Source organism: Hemitrygon akajei, chromosome 28 (assembly GCF_048418815.1).
Source record: "Hemitrygon akajei chromosome 28, sHemAka1.3, whole genome shotgun sequence".
NCBI classification, from domain to species: domain Eukaryota; kingdom Metazoa; phylum Chordata; class Chondrichthyes; order Myliobatiformes; family Dasyatidae; genus Hemitrygon; species Hemitrygon akajei.
Window position 1 is genome coordinate 12,887,025 of NC_133151.1, and position 21,440 is coordinate 12,908,464.

General features: G+C 44.7%; 1 protein-coding gene across 24 annotated transcripts in view; it reads right to left on the minus strand.

Annotated features, from left to right (window-relative positions):
* LOC140717693 (neurexin-2-like) overlaps nucleotides 1-21,440 on the minus strand; it is a 1,248,008-nt gene that overhangs the window by 167,945 nt on the left and 1,058,623 nt on the right. For all 24 annotated transcript variants that reach the window (XM_073031362.1, XM_073031351.1, XM_073031361.1 and 21 more), the window contains one exon: nucleotides 6,117-6,288. In XM_073031362.1, the coding sequence (XP_072887463.1) occupies nucleotides 6,117-6,288 (172 nt within the window). The remainder of the gene's footprint in view (nucleotides 1-6,116; nucleotides 6,289-21,440) is intronic.

A 21,440-nucleotide genomic window follows, 5' to 3' on the forward strand; every position in this document is an offset into this window, starting at 1 on the left:
TGCTAGCCTTACAATCTTCTAGATATCTATCATTACCTAGTTTTTTGAATTTTTTTTGTTAGCTCTTCTTTTCTTCTTTATAGATTTACAATAGGCTTTGTTCACCACAGTTCCTGTACCCTACCGTCCTTTCCCTGTCTCATTGGAATGTATCTATGCAGAACCCCGTGCAAATATCCCCTGAACATTTGCCACATTTCTTTTGTACATTTTCCTGAGAACATCTGTTTCCAATTTATGCTGCCAAGTTCCTGCCTGATAGCCTCATATTTCCCCTTACTCCAATTAAACGTTTCCCTAACTTGTCTGTTCCTATCCCTCTCAAATGCTGTGGTAAAGGAGATAGAATTGTGATCACTATCTCCAAAATGCTCTCCCACTGAGAGATCTGACACCTGACCAAATTCATTTCCTAATACTAGATCCAGTACAGCCTCTCCTCTTGTAGGCTTATCTATATATTGTGTCAAGAAACCTTCCTGAACACATCTAACAAACTCCACCCCATCTAATTCCCTCACACCAGGGAGAGTCCAATCAATATTTGGTAAATTAAAATCTCCCACCACAACAACCCTGTTATTATTACTCCTTCCCAGAATCTGTCTCCCTATATGTTCCTCGATGTCCCTCTGTGCTCTAATCTCTGACAACCCTTCAGACTATCCACAACACTTGCAACTTCTGTGTCATCAGCAAACTTACTAACTCACCCTTCTACTTCTTCATCCAGGTCATTTATAAAAATCACAAAGAGGAGGGGTCCCAGAACAGACCCCTGTGGAACACCACTGGTCACTGACCTCCATGCAGAATACAAACCATCCACAACCATCCTTTGTCTTCTGTGGGCAAGCCATTTCTGGATCCACAAAGCAATGTCTACTTGGATCCTATGCCTCCTCACTTTCTGAAGGAGCCTTGCATGGGGAATCTTACCAAATGCCTTACTGAAATCCATATTCACTACATCCACTGGTCTACCTTCATCAATGTGTTTTGTTACATCCTCAAAGAATTCAATCAAGCTCGTAAGGCCCTTGACAAAGCCATGCTGACTATCCAAAATCAGATTATATCTCTCCAAATGCTCATAAATTCTGCCTCTCAGGATCTTTTCAACAACTTGCCCACCACTGAAGTCAGACTCACTGGACTATAATTTCCTTAGTTATCTCTACTTCCTTTCCTGAACAAGGGAACAATGTTTAGAACCTTCCAATCCTCTAGTACTTTTCCTGTCCCTATTGATGATGCAAAGAACATCACCAGAAGCTCAGTATTCTCCTACCTCACTTCCCATCGTAGCCTGGGGTATATCTTGTCCGGTCCTGGTGACTTATCAGACTTAATACCATTCAAAAGCTCCAATACATCCTCTTTCTTAATATCTATACACTCAAGCGTTTCAGTCTGCTGTAAGTCATCCCCACAATTTCCAAGTTCTTTTTCACTGATGAATATTGAAGTAAAATATTCATTAAGTACCTTCATTGCCTCCTCCGTCTCCATGCACATTTACACTCTTGCTCCTGATTGGTCCTATCTCATACAGCTTATCCTCTTGCTCTTCAGATGCCTTGTAGAATGCCTTGGGGTTTTCCTTAATGCTGCTCACCAAGGCCTGATCATGGCCCTTTCTGGCTCTCCTAATTCCATTCTTGAGCTCCTTCCTGGCATCCATGTAATTTTCTAGAGCTCTAACAGTACCTAGCTTCTTCAACCTTTCATAATCTTTTCTTTTCTTTTTAACTAGATTTTCTACATCCTTGGTACACCATGGTTCTTTTACCCTTCCATCCTTTCCCTGCCTCAATGGACCACACCTATGCAGAACGCCATGCAAATGTTCCCTGAACATTTGCCACATATCCACAACGGCAATTGATCCAATCTACAAATTACATTACCTATCCACAACAGTATTTGATCCAGACTACAGTCTAAATTATATTTCCAATCTATGTTACATATCCACAGCAGTAATTGATTCAATCTGCAATCTACATTACTTATCACAGCAGTAATCAATCTAGTCTGCAATGTACATTTCCTGTCCACAACAGTTATTGATCCAATCTACAATCTACATTACATATTCACAACACTAATTGATCCAGTCTGCAATCTACATTACCTATCCATAGCAGTAATCGATCCAGTCTACAATGTCCATTACATATCCACAGCAGTAAATGATCCAATCTAAAATCTACAATACATATCCACAGCAGTAATTGATCCAGTCTACAATTTTTATTACATATTCACAACAGTAATCAATCTAGTCTGCGATCTACATTACATATGCACAGCAGTAATCAAACGAGTGTGCAATCTACATTACAAACCTGCAATAATAATTGATCCAGTGTGCAATCTATACTACATGTCCAAAGCATTAATAGAGCCAGTCAGCAATCTCTACTATATATCCAGAGTAATATTTGATCGAGTTTCAAATCTACATTACATACCCAAAGCAGTAATCGATCCAGTGTGCAATCTACATTACATATGCATAGCAGTAATGAATACAGTCTACAATCTACATTACATACCCACAGCAGTAATTGATCCAGTGTGTAATCTACATTATATACCCAAAGCAGTAATCAATCCAGTGTGTAATCTACATTACATACCCAAAGCAGTAAGTAATCGATCCTGTGTGCTACCCACATTACATAGAAACATAGAAAACATACAGCATGATATGGCAGAATATAGTATTGATGGTAAGACTCTTGGGAGTGTGGAGGATCAGGGGGATCTTGGAGTCCGAGTCCATAGGACACTCAAAGCTGCTACGCAGGTTGACTCTGTGGTTAAGAAGGCAGATGGTGCATTCGCCTTCATCAATCGTGGGATTGAGTTTAAGAGCTGAGAGGTAATGTTGCAGCTATATAGGACCCTGGTCAGACCCCACTTGGAGTACTGTGCTCAATTCTTTGGCCCACAAAGCTGTGCTGAACATGTCCTTACCTTAGAACTACCTAGGCTTTATCCATAGCCCTCTATTTTTCTAAGCTCCATGTAGCCATCCAGGAGTCTCTTAAAAGACCCTATCACTTCTGCCTCCACCACCGTCGCCGGCAGCCCATTCCATGCACTCAACAGTCTCTGTGTAAAAAACTTACCCCTGACATCTTCTCTGTACCTACTTCCAAGCACCTTAAAACTATGCCCTCTTGTGCTAGCCATTTCAGCCCTGGGGAAAAAAGCCTCTGACATGATAACTGCCTCTCATCATCTTGTACACCTCTATCAAGTCACCTCTCATCCTCCATCGCTCCAAGGAGAAAAGGCCAAGTTCACTCAACCTATTCTCATAAGGCATGCTTCCCAATCCAGGCAACATCATTGTAAATCTCCTCTGCACCCCTTCTAAGATTTCCACGTCCTTCCGATAGTGAGGCAACCAGAATTGAGCACAGTACTCCAAGTGGGGTCTGACCAGGGTCCTATATAGCTGCAACATTACCTCTCAGCTCTTAAACTCAATCCCATGATTGATGAAGGCCAATGCACCATATGCCTTCTTAACCACAGAGTCAGCCTGCGTAGCAGCTTTGAGTGTCCTATGGACTCGGACTCCAAGATCCCCCTGATCCTCCACACTGCCAAGAGTCTTACCATCAATACTATATTCTGCCATCATATTTGACCTACCAAAATGAACCACTTCACACTTATCTGGGTTGAACTCCATCTGCCACTTCTCAGCCCAGTTTTGCATCCTATCAATATCCCGTGGCAGCTATCCTCTGACAGCTCTCCACACTATTCACAACATCCCCAACCTTTGTGTCATCAGCAAATTTACTAACCCATCCCTCCACTTCTTCATCCAGGTCATTTATAAAAATCGCAAAGAGTCGGGGTACCAGAACAGATCCCTGAGGCACACCACTGGTTACCAGCCTCCATGCAGAATATGACCCATCTATACCCACAGCAGTAATCGACCCAGCCTTTAACCTACATTACGTACCCACAGCAGTAATCAATCCTGTATGTAATCTACGTTACATGCAAACAGCAATAATCGATTACCCAAAGCAGTAATCAATCCTGTGTGTAATCTACATTACATACCCACAGCAGTATTCGATCCTGTGTGTCATCTACATTACATACCTACAGCAGTAATCCAAGCTCAGTGGTTCCTCAGTGCCTCAGGGGTTGTAGATTGGGTCAGTAAGTAGACACACTGATGCACAGATACAGAGTGCCAAGTTTGATCTGACTGCCCGAGCTGCCTCTTTGGAGTTTGTACACGCTCATTGTGACCAAAGATTTGTTTATCAAAGTGGACGACAGGGCCATTGTGAAATGCATCTGGAATCTGGGTGAGCACTAGAACCTGGTTAGATCGCATTTGAATGTGAGGATGATAGAAAATGTAAATTTAGTGTCAGCACTGAGCTGATGGACCGACGCGCCTGATACGTTTTTCCACAGGTTCAGCACTCCTTCCTGCATACATCACAGATTGTGACGGAGATGTAATGTCTCAATGTCCTGCGAGATAATAATATGAGACATGTATCTGAGCCCGAAAGACATGGGACATTAACACGTAGTTGGAATACAATGAATTCACAGTAATTCAGCCAGGGTTGTCATGGCAGCCTCAATACCAGCCCTGAAGAGATTTAGATGAAACTGCTGAGGGAGAAGAATAGATGCTGAGAGGAAACAAGCTTTCGCACTGGCAGAGTAACACCCAGCAGAAGCCCACAGAGAAGGGCAGAACACTGAAAGACATCCTCACTGAGGACACAGTGACAGTGAAACACCCCCTCACTGAGGGACCCAGTGACAGTGAACCACTTCCGCACTGAGAACCAGTGACAGCAAAAAAAGTCCCTCACTGACAGATTGACAGTGAAACACTCCCTCACTGAGGACCTAGTGACAGTGAAAAATCCCTCACTGAGGGACACTGTGACAGTGAAATACTCCCTCACTGAGGGACCCAGTGACAGTGAACCACTTCTGCACTGAGAACCAGTGACAGTAAAAAAAGTCCCTCACTGAGGGACACTGTGACAGTGAAACACTCCCTCACTGAGGGACCCAGTGACAGTGAACCACTTCTGCACTGAGGACCTAGTGACAGTAAAAAATCCCTCACTGAGGGACACTGTGACAGTGAAACACTCCCTCACCGAGGGACACTGTGACAGGAAACACTCCCTCACTGAGGGATCCAGTGACAGTGAAACACTCCCTCACCGAGGGACACTATGACAGGAAACACTCCCTCACTGAGGACCCAGTTACAGTGAAAAAAGTCCCTCACTGAGATCCAGTGACAGTGAAACTCTCCCTCACTGAGGTCACAGTGACAGTGAAACACTCCCTCTCCGAGGGACATAGCGACAGTGAAACTGTCCATCAGTAGTAAATAACCATATCAGAGTGGAATTTCGAGGACCAGTGCTACAGTGATTAGGTTCTGCTGTGGTACCACCTTTATAGCAACCAAGGCCATTCTGCTACCTCTGTACAACTGCTTCCTGTTTACCAGTTTTCTGTGTTATAGATGCTTTAGTCAGAGGTCAGTGCACATGCATGGACTGAACTAAAATGTAAACCTCACAATGCTCTTGTCCCTCCTCAGAACAAATTTCTTCTACCCAGCCTCCTGTGATAGACTTCCCATTAACCTCTCCAACCTCTGCACTGGCAAATGTCTTAATGACACTCAGGATCTGGGTGTGGATCTGTGCTAAGCTGCTGTCTGACCCCTTCCTTCTGTCCAACCCAACTCCTGTTCTAGGCAGTGGAAAGGCTGGCGTGGGTCTGGTGCATGTTAGGAAAGGAAGAGGCAGAATTTAATCCTCTGAATGTGCCCTGAGCACCCCTCACCCTCGTCTAGACTCAGGTCCCATGGGATCTGCCACCAACAGCACAAAGAACTGATTACTGGCTGTGTTTAGGGCCGGGCCCAGTCGAAGCCCATTCAATCCGTCCACTGTTGATACTCCACCATGAGTTTTGGGAAGAGTTTTTTACTGCCCACTACACCCCAGATGTGAAGCCCTCACCGTGTGGTGGGAAGCTGAGGAGGGGTGTAGTGAGTGGCTGGGTGGGTTGATGTCACTTACCTACAGGGTAGCGTTCATTGACGGGCCAGTTGTCGACCTGCAGGGTGGCGTTGCCCCCACTCCTCGTGAATCGTACCACGTGATACTTGCCATCGTTCACGACCACGTTCTTCTCTTCGATGACAATGTCATCTGTCCCCACGTTAAATATCACCTGGATCTTCCCTTGTTCCTGCAGGGGAGGACAGATGATGGGCAGTGTTAGGGTCAGGGTAACCACGGACGTACCATAGCTGAGCACAGAGTCACAGATGAACCAGGCCTATAGACCCAAAGACTGATATGAATCAAGATCACCATTTGCCTTCATTTGACCCAAACCCCTCTAAATCTTTTCTATTCAGATACCTGTCCATATCACTCGAAACCTTTCCTATCCATGTACCTGTCCATACCCCTCTAAACCTTTCCTATCCATGTACCTGTCCATACCCCTCTAAACCTTTCCTATCCATGTACCTGTCCATACCCCTCTAAACCTTTCCTATCCATGTACCTGTCCATACCCCTCTAAACCTTTCCTATCCATGTACCTGTCCATACCCCTCTAAACTTTTCCTATCCATGTACCTGTCCATATCCCTGTAAACCTTTCCTATTCAGATACCTGTCCTTTTCTCTCTGAAGCTTTCCTATATGTGTACCTGTCCATATCCCTCTATACCTTTCCTATTCAGATAACTGTCCAAGTGTTTTTTTAAATGTTGTTAATGTACCTTCCTCAACCACTTCCTCTGGCAGCTTGTTCCATGTACGGACCAGCCTCTGGGTGAAGAAGTTGCCCCTCAGGTTCCTATTAAATCTCTCCACTCTCACATTTAACCTGTGACCTGTAGTTTGTGATTCCCCAGTCTTGGGGAAATGTCCGTGTTCATTCACCCTATCTGTGTCCCTTGTGGTTCTATACACCTCCATAAGGTCATCCCTCAGTCTCCTATACCCTACCTGTGTCCCTCATAGTTCTACACACCTCTATAAGGGTGCCACAGTCTCCTACACCCTCTCTGTGTCCCTCATGGTTCTATACAACTTTATAAGGTCACCCCTCACTCCAATGAATAAAGTCCCACATTTCTCAGTCTCTCTCCATGCCTCAGTCCCTTGAATCCCAGTAACATTCTGGTAAATCTCTGCTGAAGTTTCTAGTTTGATGGAATCTACTTTCAATCCCTCAATTCCCTTCACATGGAAGATTTAGGGAGGGTGTAGAGGAGATTTACTGGGATGCTGACTGTATTAGAGAGCGTGTCTTGTGAGGAGAGGTTGAGCGAGCTAGGGGTTTTCTCTTTGGAAAATAGAAGAATGAGAGGTGTACAAGATGATAATTGGCATTGATGGAGTGGATAATCAGAGACTTTTCCCAGGCGGAAATGGCTAACATGAGGAGGCATTGTTTCCCTCCAATCTCTAAAACATCAATGGTAGTTTGGGAATGCCTTGCCAGCAGTGGTGGTAGAGGGAGATATATTAGGGAAATTTAAGAGGCTCTTCAATAGGCACATGGATGATAGAAAAATGGAGGTCTCTGCAGGATGTAAGGGTTAGATTGAACTTGGAGTAGGTTGAAGTTCAGCCCTACACTGTGAGCCAAAGATCCTGTACTGTCCTCTAGTGTGCCATGATTTCATCATCACCTGAGAGGCTGTGAGGTCTTTGGCTGATTGGAGCATGGATGCTGTCTCGATCTAACAGCACAAAACTGGGTAATTTCTATTAATCGCCTTTTATTTTCAGTAAAGGTGTCTGTGAGCAGACTTTCAAATCTCCTTAACCCAGTGAAAATATTTATCTCTCACTAGGGCATTTGTCCTTCAGCAAATACCATTCAGAACAATTCCTGATAAATGTTTACCCCTCACTGGGGCATCTGGCCCTCAGTAAATACCACACAGAACAGTTCCTTATAAATGTTCACCTCTCATTGGGGCATCTGTCCCTCAGTAAATACCCCACAGAACAGCACCTGATAAATGTTTACCCTTCACTGGGGGATCTGTCCCTCAGTAAATACCACACAGAACAGCACCTGATAAATGTTTATGTTACAAGGGGGCATTGGGAGCGGACCCAAGTACAGGACACAGACAACAGAGGTAGTATAAACAGAACAGTGTTTATTGATGGTTACTAGGAAGGCCAGGGAGTGAGGACAAAAATGTCAACATGGACGTAAACGTTGGATAACAAACCGGTAAACCCTGGACAAGGGCTTGGACTCGACTTGGACTCGGACTTGGTCTCGGAACTTGGATCTTGACTATGAAGCCTGGACTTGGACTGGATATGGACTATGAGCCTGGACTTGGACTGGATATGGACAAGGAAAAGACAGAACACCCAACTTGGAGTAGCAGCAGACGGCCAGACCTACTCAGCTGGACACGAAAATGACCGAATTTGTTAAGCAGCCATAGGCACTGAGGCAACTGGAGTCTCCAATTCACGGCGCTCCCAGGATGGGCATAGCCGCAGTAGCTACGGTGAGATGACTGGCTTCCAGTGACATGCCTCTGGTGACGGTCCAGCACTGATAGATGTCCCTGAATCCTTTTAGGCTGCTGGTTTGAAATGAAGATCAGGTGCCTTAATCAAGGCGCCCAACAGAACACAGGGAAAAAAAAATAACTGGAATGAGGAGTCCACAGACTGGATCGTGACAGTTTACCCGTCACTGTGGCATCTGTCCTTCAGTAAATACCACACAGATCAGCACCTGATAAATGTTTACCCCTCACTGTGGCATCTGTCCCTTAGTAAATACTACACAGAACAGCTCCTGATAAATATTTACCCTCAATGGGGCATCTGTCCCTCAGTAAATACCACAGAGAACAGTTCCTGATAAATGTTTACCCCTCACTGGGGCATCTGTTCCTCAATCCTGATTGAGAAATTGCAGAACCTGGGCCTCTGTACCTCCCTCTGCAATTGGATCCTTGACTTCCTAACTGGAAGACCACAATCTGTGCAGATTGGTGATAACATATCCTCCTCACTGACGATCAACGCTGGCACACCTCAGGGGTGTGTGCTTAGCCCACTGATCTACTCTCTGTAGACACATGACTGTATGGCTAGGCATAGCTCAAATACCATCTATAAATTTGCTGATGATACAACTGTTGTTAGTAGAATCTCAGGTGGTGACAAGAGAGAGGGCGTACAGGAGTGAAATATGCCAATTAGTGGAGTGGTGCTGCAGCAACAACCTGGCACTCAACATCAGTCAGACAAAAGTGCTGATTGTTGACTTCAGGAAGGGTAAGATGAAGGAACACACACCAATCCTCATAGAGGGATCAGAAGTGGAGAGAGTGAGCAGCTTCAAGTTCCTGGGTGTCAAGATCTCTGAGGATCTAGCCTCATCTCAACATATCGATGCAGTCATAAAGAAGGCAAGAGAGCGGCTATACTTTATTAGGAGTTTGAAGAGATTTGGCATGTCGACAAATACACTCAAAAACTTCTATAGCTTTTCCATGGAGAGCATTCTGACAGGCTGCATCACTGGCTGGTATGGGGGGGGGGGGGGGGGGCTACTGCACAGGACTGAAAGAAGCTGCAGAAGATTGTAAATCTAGTTAGTTCCACCTTGAGCACTAGCCTACAAAGTACCCAGGACATCTTCAGGGAGCGGTGTCTCAGAAAGGCTGCGTCCATTGTAGACAATAGACAATAGACAATAGGTGCAGAAGTAGACTATTCAGCCCTTCGAGCCTGCACCGCCATTTTGAGATCATGGCTGATCAACTACTATCAATACCCGGTTCCTGCCTTGTCCCCATATCCCTTGATTCCCCTATCCATAAGATACCTATCTAGCTCCTTCTTGAAAGCATCCAGAGAATTGGCCTCCACTACCTTCCGAGGCAGTGCATTCCAGACCCCCACAACTCTCTGGGAGAAGAAGTTTTTCCTTAACTCTGTCCTACATGACCTACCCCTTATTCTCAAACCATGCCCTCTGGTACTGGACTCTCCCAGCATCTGGAACATACTTCCTGCCTCTATCTTGTCCAATCCCTTAATGATCTTATATGTTTCAATCAGATCCCCTCTCAATCTCCTTAAGGAGCTCCAGCACACAGGGCAAGCCCTTTTCTCACTGTTACCATCAGGTAGGAGGTACAGAAGCCTGAAGGCTCACACTCAGTAATTCAGGAACAGGAACATCTTTGGACACTACCTCACTTCTTTAATATACAGTATTTCTGTTTTTGCACATTTTAAAAAAGCTATTCAATATATGTAATTGATTACTTGCTTATTTATTATTATGTTTTATTTTATTTATTATTACTTTTTTTCTCTCTCTCAGCTAGATTATGTATTACATTGAACTGCTGCTGTTAAGTTAACAAATTTCACGTCACATGCCGGTGATAATAAAATTGATTCTGATTCTGACACAGAGCATTTTCTTATAAATGTTTACCCCTACTGGGTCATCTGTCCCTCAGTAAATACCACACAAAACAACAGCTGATAAATGTTTACCCCTCACTGGGGCATCTGTCCCTTAGTTAATACCACACAGAACAGTTCCTGATAAACATTTACCGCTCTCTGAGGCATCTGCCCTCAGTTAATACCACACAGAACGGCACCTCGTGAGGAGCTCAGCATTGTCCAGGAGGATATAGTTCAGTCTATTGTGGTGGTATCACCAATGAGATAACAAAGGTGTCTGTACTGCGGGAGGGGTGGTACGATGGAGGGTCACACTCTGGGAGGGGTGGTACTGAGGGACAGTCACAGTGTAGGAGGGGTGGTACTGAGGGAGACACACTGTGGGAGGGGTGGTACTGAGGGAAAGACACTGAGCAATGTTCGAACACACTCTCAGCGTTTCCGGCTCATCTCCCCACCTATTCCAAGGATGAGTTCTTCACTTAACTCACTGCAAATCTACACAGTCTACAATAATGTCCACAGCCAGGTGATGTAAGCAGGGAAGTCCGCTCTGGGCAACATCCCAGGACAGTTTTTGTGGCCCTTTGGAAAGAATAGATCATGGTTTATCATTTGAAAAAATGAACTTGTCTTTCCTGGACTATCTACAACATCCCAACCTGTCTGGGGAGCATGGTCCCATGGTGTATGTGGGAGAAATCGGTGCAGCAAACTTCTACAGTGGGTGATCTTCCAATGAAAGGTCCTCAATCTGAAATGTGAATCAGATATTAACAGAAGATTCTCAGCATGCCAGGCGGCACCTGTGGAGAGAGAGGGACAGTGAGAGAGAGAGACAGAGACAGAGAAGGAGAGAGTGCGAGACAGAGAGAGAGAGAGAGAGAGAGAGAGAGAGAGAGAGAGAGAGAGAGAGAGAGAGAGAGAGAGAGAGAGAGAGAGAGAGAGAGAGAGAGGGGGGGGGAGAGAGGGGATGGAGAGAAAGAGAGAGAAAAGAGAAAGTGGGGGAGGGAAGACAGAGAGAGAGGGAGGGAGAGAGATTTGGAGATGCAGGGTGATGGAGAGTTAGAGAGATAGGGATAGCAAGAGAAACAGATAGAGAGATGGAGATGGAGAGAGGGAAAAGGCTGTGATCCTTCAGCAGATCTGATCTGATATATTGACTTGGTTTCTCTTTCCACAGATGCTGCCTGACCTGCCAAGTGTCTTGGGCAATTTTCTGTTTTTATCCCAAAAAACAGTTGTGTTGATGGCAAAAATCATTTGATAAATTTCAGTGGGTTTGTTAAGCTTAAGCTTGCAGTTTTGCTCCAGGACAGGTTCTTCAGAAGTCAGCCACTAAGACGGAGATGATATGGAAGAGATTTATGAAAGTTGGCGAAGAGCAAACCATTCCTGTGTATGTTGGAGAAGAATGGAATCAAAGGTCAGGACAACCCCTCACTTTCTCTTCATACCCTGATCTTCCATGGACACTCGAGAGTGTAAAAGGTACACCCAGGTTAAGAGGTTGTCTTGGGCTCTCCTATACTCCGGAAGTGGGAAAAAGGGGCACTTTGTTGGAACTTCTCCAACCAGATGTTAGGGACCTTCAGCATTCTCTCCCCCAGAGGCTGTGGGAGATCGGTCACTAAGGACTTTGAAGGAATAAGTAGATTTTGCTCAAAAGGTCTATTTCTCCTTCATTTTTGAGATGCCCCTTGTTAGCAGCTTGGAGCAGCAGACATGAATCCCAGATTCTGTGCCCTTCCTGGGAAGGTAGTGGGGCTGGGGCAGACATGAATCCCAGACTCCCTGTCCTTCCTGGGAAGGTAGTGGGGCTGGGGTAGACAAGAATCCCAGACTCTGAGTCTTTCCTGGGAAGGTAGTGGGGCTGGGGCAGACATGAATCCCAGACTCCCTGTCCTTCCTGGGAAGGTGGTGGGGCTGGGGTAGACATGAATCCCAGACTCTGAGTCTTTCCTGGGAAGGTGGTGGGGCTGGGATAGACATGAATCCCAGACTCTGAGTCTTTCCTGGGAAGGTGGTGGGGCTGGGGTAGACATGAATCCCAGACTCTGAGTCTTTCCTGGGAAGGTAGTGGGGCTGGGGTAGACATGAATCCCAGACTCCCTGTCCTTCCTGGGAAGGTGGTGGGGCTGCTGCCTGTCCATGGTTATGCATGAGAGTGATGGAATTCACGGAGACTCTTGATCTGAAGTGTTCAGGGCTCTCTCCCCATGGTGGTTGGAGAAAAGAGGGTGTTGTGATTGACTCTACCTTTAGCTGAGGGGGTATTCAAACTCCACATCCCTCCCAGAGACCTTTTTCAATGAGGTGGCCAAGTAGAGAGTCTCACTTTTCTAAAGGAGCCCCTTTCAGTTTCTCTGGATAGCTGGGGAGGAATCTCAATGCGAGTGGAAGCATTAATTTCCCTGCAATAATAAAGCAGCGTTATCAGCGGTAACGGGGGTGGCTCGACAGCGACAGTGAGTGCCTTATCCATTCACTGAACACTATCAGTACACACAGCCAGGCTTAATGAGAACTGAGCAAAGCTCCTTAACCATTCACAGTACCATCCCCACTGACAATGGAGTGCCGAGCACCCACCTCCTTTATCACAAACACCCACCAGTTGTGGCTATCCCATTTTCTTGTTAATATGGCCCTAGTGTCTGAGACACAAAATAACACCGAAGGGTGATTAACAGCAGAGAATATGGACTGCCAACCTCCTCACTCTCCAACGTCCTCCCACACCTCTTGGCTCATGGAACTGTCTAATCACAGCCACACTCTTCCCATCTGCCTGCATCCCTCCCGGTGAACACTTTGTTCAGAATTGTTCAGAATCCTTCACAGTTACAAAGGGAAGTTCCCAGATACAAACCACACCCAAAATCCACCCCTGAGAAATCTCCAACTTAATCTCTTCTTTCCCAGATGGCAACCTCCTCATACAATCTCCAAGTGATTTCAATAGAAAATCCCGAGTTATACAAGCACTGCAGTTCATGAAAATATTAGAACACACAGTACAGCACAGGAACAGGCCCTTCGGCCCATCATGTCTGTGCTCAACACAAAGCCAAATTAAACAAAATCCCTTCTCTCTTACTTTCATATATCTGTCTCACAGCTTCTTAAACACCTCAATCATACCTGCCTCCACCACCGTCACCCCTGCACATCCACACACCCACCACTCCCTGCACATCTCCTTTCAACTTTCCCCTTTCACCTTAAATCCTTTAGTATTTGACATTTCTGCTCTGGGGAAAAGATTCTGGCTGTCTATCCATGTCACACAATTGTATATGAACACAAGACCATAAAGTCCAGGAGCAGAATTCGGCCATTTGGCCCATTGAGTCTACTCCGCCATTTCATCGTGGCTGTTCCATTTCTCCTCTCAGCCACAAACTCCTGCCTTTCTCCCCATATCCTTTCAAGAATCTATCAACCTCTGCCTTAAATATACATCAAGACATGGTCTCCACAGCTGTCTGTGGTAACGCATTCCACAGATTCACCACTCTCTGGCTAAACCAACTCCTCCTCATCTCCATTCTAAAAGGATGCCCCTCTATTCTGAGATTGCTTCCTCTGGTCTTAGACTCTCCACCAGAGGAAACATCCTCTCAACATCCACTCTATCAAGACATTTCAATATTCTATAGGTTTCAATGAGGTCACCCCTCATTCTTCTGAATTCCAGTGAATACAGGCCCAGAGCTATCAACTGTTCTTCATATGACAAGCCATTCAATCATGGAATTATTTTCATGAATCTCCTTTGAACCCTCTCCACTGTCAGCACATCCTTTCTAAGGTAAGGGGCTCAAAACTGCTCACAATACTCCATGTGAGGCCTCACCCGTGCTTTATAAAATATCCAACATGACATCCTTGCTTTCATATTGTAGTCCTCTTGAAATGAATGCTGACATCGCATTTGCGTTCCTCACTACAGATTCAACCTGCAAGTTAACCTTTAGAGAATCCTGCTCAAGGACTCCTCTGCACCTCAGATTTTTGTATTTTCTCTCCATTTAGAAAATAGACAATCCTTTCATTTCTTCTACCGAAGTGCATGATCATACACTACGTACTTGACACTGTATTCCATCTGCTATTTCTTTGCCCATGGTCCTAATCTATGTAAGTCCTCTGTAGCTTCTCTACTTCATCAAAACTACATGCACCTCCACCTATCTTCATTTCATCTACAAACTTGGCAACAAAACCATTAATTCCATCATCCAAATCATTGACATATAACATACAAATAAGCAGTCCCAACACAAACATCTGTGGAACACCAATAGATACCAGCAGCCAACCAGAAAAGGCTCCCTTTATTCCCACTCTTTGCCTCCTGCCAATCAGCCACTACTTTATCCATGTTAGAATCTTTCCTGTAATACCATGGACTCGTAACTTGTTAAACAGCCTCAGATGCTGCATCTTGTCAAAGGCCTTCTGAAAATCCAAGTGCACAACATCAACCAATTCCCCTTTGTCTATCCTGCTTGTTGTTTCTTCAAAGAATTCTAACAGATTTGATATGTATGATTTTCCATAGAAACATAGAAAACATACAGCAGAATATTGTGCTGAACATGTACTTAATTTATAAATTACCTAGGGTTACCATAGCCCTCTATTTTTCTAAGCTCTTAATAGACCCTATTGTATCCGCCTCTACCACCTTTGCTGGTAGCCCTTTCCAAGCCCTCATCACTCTCTGCATAAAAAACTTACCCCTGACATCTCCTCTGTACCTACTTCCAAGTACCTTAAAACTATGCCTTCTCATGTTTGCCATTTCAGCTCTGAGAAGAAGCCTCTGACTATCCACACGATCAATGCCTCTCATCATCTCATACACCTGTATCAAGTCACTTCTCATCCTCCGTTACTCCAAAGAGAAGAGGCCAAGTTCACTCAACCTTGAGGAAGGCTGACTATGGCCTATTTTATCAAGTACCTCCAAGTAACCCAAAACCACATCCTTAACAATTGACTCCAACATCTTCCCAACCACTGAAGTTAGACTAACTGGCCTATAGTTTCTTTTCTTCAGCCTCTCTCCCATCTAGTTTTCCAGACTTCCGGAACCATTCCAGAATCTAGTGATTCTTGAATGGTCATTACTAATGCCTCCACAATCTCTTCAGCCACCTCTTTCAGAACACTGGGGTGTACACCATCTGGTCCAGGTGACTTATCTTTCAGTTTCCCAAGCACCTTCTCTCTAGTAATGGTAACTTCACACACTTCTGACTCCTGACACATGGAACATCCACCATTCTGCTAGTGTCTTCCACAGTGAAGACTAATGCAAAATACCTATTCAGGTCCATGCCAAGGATATGCTGCAGTCTGTTCTCCCCTGCAGCAGGAGAGAGTGTAATAGTCATCATACTAAGGAAGGTAGTGATTGCGCTGGAGAGGACTCAGAGGACATTCTTCAGGATGTTGCCTAGATTGAAGGGCCTAGAGACTGGACTGATTTAGTTTCCTCTCTGGAAGCAGCTGAGGGGTGACCTGATGGAGGCATTCAAAATTATAGGGGTTAAATATAAGAATCTTCAGTAGTGGGCGAGTTGTTGGAGAAGATCCTGAGAGGCAGGATTTATGAGTATTTGGAGAGACATAATCTGATTAGGGATAGTCAACATGGGTTTGTCAAGGGCAGGTCATGCCTTATGATCCTGATTGAATTCTTTGAGAATGTAACAAAGCACATTGATGAAGGTACAGCAGTGGATGTAGTGTAAATAGATTTCAGTAAAGCATTTGATAAGGTTCCCCATGCAAGGCAAAGGGTGGTTGTAGATGGTTCATATTTTGCATGGAGGACAGTGACCAGTGGTGTTCTCCAGGGATCTGTTCTGGGACCCCTCCTCTTTGCAACTTTTATAAATGACCTGGATGAGGAAATAGAAGGGTGGGGTAAGCTAGGGATGTTGTGGATAGTCTGGAGCGTTGTCACAGGTTACTGCAGAACATCAATAGGATGCAGAACTGGGCTGACGAGTGGCAGGAGTTCAACTCATGTAAGCGTGAAGATGTTAATTTTGGTAGGTCAAGTATGAAGACAGAATATAATATTATTGGTAAGACTCTTGGCAGTGTGGGGGATCTGTGTGATCTTAGAACCCGTGTCCATAGGACTCTCAAAGCTGCTGCGCAGGTTGACAGTGTTCTTAAGGAGGCTTATGGTAAGATGGCCTTTACCAACCATAGGATTGAGTTCAAGAGCCGTGAGGTAATATTACAGCTATCTAAGACCTTGGTTAGACCCCATGGAGTACTGTGTTCAGTTCTGGTCACCTCATTACAGGAAGGATGGGGATACTATAGAGAGAGTGCAGAGGAGATTTACAAGGATGCTGCCTGGATTGGAGAGCATGCCTCATGAGAATAGGTTGAGTGTATTTGGCTTTTTCTCCTTGGAGTGATAGAGGACGAGAGGTGACCTGATAGAGGTGTATAAAATGATGAGAAGCAATGATCACGTGGATAGCCAGAGACTTTTTCCCAGGGCTGAAATGGCTAATATGAAGGGGCATAGTTTTAAGGTGCAAGAGAGATGTCAGGGGTGTTTTTTACACATAGAGTGGTGGGTATGTGGAATGCACTGCCAGCGACAGTGATAGAGGAAGATACAATTGGGTCTTTTAAGAGCTGAACAGAAAACTTGGGGAAAATAGTGAGATCACTGTCCTTGTCATCCTCCATGGTATCAAGTCAGATATAGACCCATATAGACCCAAGGATGGTCTTCAGTCACATATAAGACATAGGAGCAGAATTAGGCCATTCAGCCCATTGAGTCTCCTCCACCATTCCATCATGGCTGATCCCAGACACACCGGCCTTCTCGCCATAATCTTTGATGCTGGGACCAATCAGGAAATTATCAACTTCCACTTTAAATATATACTCGGACTTGGCCTCCAGTGCAAACTGTGACAGAGCATTCCACAGATTTACTACTCTCTGGCTAAAAAATGTTCCTCTGTTCTCAAGGGTCACCCCTCAATTTTAAGGCTGTGCATTCTAGTGCTGGATACACCACCACAGGATACATCCTCTCCACATCCACCGTTTCAACATTCGGTAGGTTTCAATGAGATCTCTACATTCTTCTAAATTACAGTGAGTACAGGCACAAAGCTGCCAAACACTCCTCATATGTTAACCCCTTCATTCCTGGAATCATCTTGTGAACCTCCTCTGGACTTCATCGAATGGCAACACATTCTTTCTGAGATACGGGGCCCAAAACTGTTGACAATACTCTAAGTGCGGTCTGACTAGTGTCTGATAAAGGCTCAGCATTATCTCCTTGTTTTTATATTCTATTTCCCTTGAAATAAAAGCCAACATTACATTTGCCTTCTTTACCATTGACTCAATATGTAAATTACCCTTTTGGAAATCTTGCACAGTTGCCCTGCACCTCTGATGTTTGAACCTTCTCTCTACTAGTTAATAGTCCGCACTATTGTTCCTTTTACCAAAATCCATTATCATACATTTCCCAACACTGTATTTCATCTGCCACTTTTTTGCCCATTCTTCCAATTTGGAAGTCCTGCTGCAATCGCATTGCTTCCTTAACACTTCCTACCCCTTTGTAGGTACAATCCAACCAAGACCTCAACGGTGGAACAGGCGGACAAAGTTACTTCGAACTCAACGGCTGTGAAGGCGGATGAAGGCTGCAACAAATCCATCAGCTCCAATCGTCATGGTTTCCATGCCATTGGAATCAGTTGGTTGATTTGTGAAGTATCGTGTGCTTCTTGGAATGCAACATCAAGTACACATTAAACAAATACACGCACAGGCGTCTTCGCTGTGTGGAAACGGAATGAAGACCATCATCCTCGACCTCGAGGGATAGTCATGACGACGACTACTACCTACCCCTCCACCTCAATTCAATTCAATTCAGTATCTTTCCTGTAATGGCATAGGATTTTATTTTGTTAAGCAGCCTTTTGTGTGGCACCTTATCAAATGCTTCTGAAAATCCAAGTAAATGACATCCACTGCCCCTCCTTTGTCCACCCTGCTTGTTACTTCTTCGAAGAACTCTAACTGATTTCTCAGGCAAGATTTCCCTTTAAAGAAACCATGCCGATTTTGACTTAGTTTATCATTAGTCTCCAAGTACCTTGAAATCTCATCTTTAATAATAGAACCCAACACTTTCCCTGCCACTGAGGCTAGGCTAACTGGCCTATAATTTCCCTTCTTTTACATTTCTCCCTTCTTAAAGAGTGCAGTGACATTTGCAATCTTCCAGTCCTCTGATACCATCCCAGAAACAAGTGATTCTTAAAAGATCATGACCAAAGCATCTATTATCTCTTCAGCAACCTCTCTCAGGACTCTGGGATGTAATCCATCTGGTCCAGGTGACTTATCCACCTTAAGACCTTAAGTTTGCCTAGCACTTTTTCCTTTGTAATAGTAATGGCACTCACTCCTGCTCCCTGACACTCACGGACCTCTGGCATTCTGCTAGTATCTTCCATGGTGAAAACAGATGCAAACTACCCATTAAGTTCATCTGCCATTTTTTTCCACATTTACTACCTCACCAACATCATTTTCCAGTGGTCCAATATCAACTCTCACTTCCCTTTTACTCTTTATATAACTGAAATTTTTTTTTGATATCCTGCTTTATATTATTGGCTAGTCTGCCCCATATTTCATCTTTTCCCTTCTTATAGCTTTTTTAGTTAATTTTTGTTGGACTTTAAAAACTTCCCAAACATCCAACTTCCTACTCACTTTTGCTACCTCATATGCCCTTTCCTTGGCTTTTATGTGGTCCTCAACTTCCTTTGTCAGCCATGGTTGCCTACCCCTGCCATTTGAGAACTTCTTCCTCTGTGGGATATAGCTATCCTAAACCTTGTGAACTATTCCCAGAAACTTCAGCCATCTCTGCTCTGCTGTCATCCCCGCCAGTATCCTCCTCCAATCCTCTGGGCAAGCTTCTCTCTCATACCTCTGTAGTTCCTTTATTCCATTGTGATACAGATACATGTGAGTTATGCCTCTCCCTCTCAAATTGCAATATGAATTCAATTATATTATGATCCCTGCCTCCTAAGGGTTCCTTTACATTAAGCTCCCTAATAAGATCTGGGTTATTGCAAAACACCGAATCTAAGACAGCCTTTCCCTGAGTAGGCCCTGACAGGTCTAAAGAGCCATCTTGTAGGCATTTAATAAATTCCCACTCTTGCGATCTCAAACAACCTGATTTTCCCAATTCCCTTGTATAATGAAGCCCCCCCCATTACAATGGTGCCATTACCCCTATTATATGCCTTTTCCAGCCCCCTTTGCAATCTCAACCCCGCATTTTGGCTACTATTTGGAGGCATATATATGATTCCTGTAAAGGCTTTTTTCACCCTTGCAATTTCTTAACTCCACTCACAAAGATTCAACTTTCTCTGGCCCTATGTCACCTCTTTCTAAAGGTGTAATTCCATCTCTTACCAACAGAGCCACACCACTACCTATGCCTTCCTCCCCGTCCTTTCAATACAAAGTATATCCTTTGATGTTGAGCTCCTAACTATGGCTTTCTTTCAGCCACAACTCAGTGATTCCCACAACATCATACCGACCAATCTCTAATTGTGCCTCGAGTTCGTCCACCTTATTCCAAATGCTACTCGCATTTAAATATGGCACCTTCAGTCCTGCATTCTTTGCCCTTTTGAATTTTGTTTCTGTGGTACAATTTAACTCTTTACTTTGCATTTGTACCCAGTCATTGGCTTGTTCCTTCCTTACATTCATGTTACACCCATCATCTATTTGTAAACTTGCTGGCTCATTCTCAGCTCTGTCATCCTGGTTCCTATCCCCCTGCTATATTCTGGACCCAGACCAGGTAAAGATGATCTGGAGTCATATATAGACCCAGGCCAGGTAAGGACAGACTGGAGTAACATATCAACCCAGACCGGGTAAGGATGGACTGGAGTCACATATAGACCCAGACCAGGTAAGGACAGACTGGAGTCACATATAGACCCAGACCGGGTAAGGACGGACTGGAGTCACATAGAGACCCAGACTGGGTAAGGACGGACTGGAGTCACATGTAGACCCAGACCGGGTAAAGGCGGACTGGAGTCATATTTAGACCCAGACCAAGTAAGGACTGCAATCCTATTGAACAAGAGAGTGTTTAACCACAATTAAGACTGATTGCAGGGAATTTATTGAAGTTGTGAGTGGGTTTTAACTCCTGCCCAGATCTGTGATTAAAGCTCTGCAACTTCTGTGCTCTCCCACCCCACCCACATCCACATCTTTGATCCTCTCTCCAGGGAACTCGGTGTTCCTGCTGTGTCACGGCTCCAGTATCCGTCTGTACACCTGTCACACAATGTGACGACTTACACTCTCTGCTGCTTTTGCCCATTGTCTCCTTGTCTCTCGTTCACTCAGCAGCCCTGTTTACACCAATGATGTTACGCCTGGAATTTAGCTCAATTCTCATTCACAAGAGCTGAGAGCTGGTAAGCATGACTGTAATCCACCTGCCCCTTCTTCCCACACCATGAACACACACCCATCCTGCAGGGACCTGTAAGTCTTTCAATTCAGCTCACCAGTGTCTGTAAACTACCTTTCAATACACCTCTGATACTTCCATAATGTTCTGCTGGGGAGCACAAGCTTGGTCACAGAGGAAGTGTCCTTGAGGAGCAGAGAGAGGCAGAGAGATTCAGGGGGAGTCCCAGAGCTCAGTGCTCAGCCACTAATAGTGGAGCAATAGAAAATGGAAATATCTGTGGGAGACTGTAAATGTTGAAGTTCATGTCCAAATGGCACCCCTGACATGCTCAGCAATTATCACACAGTGAGGGCATTGAGTAT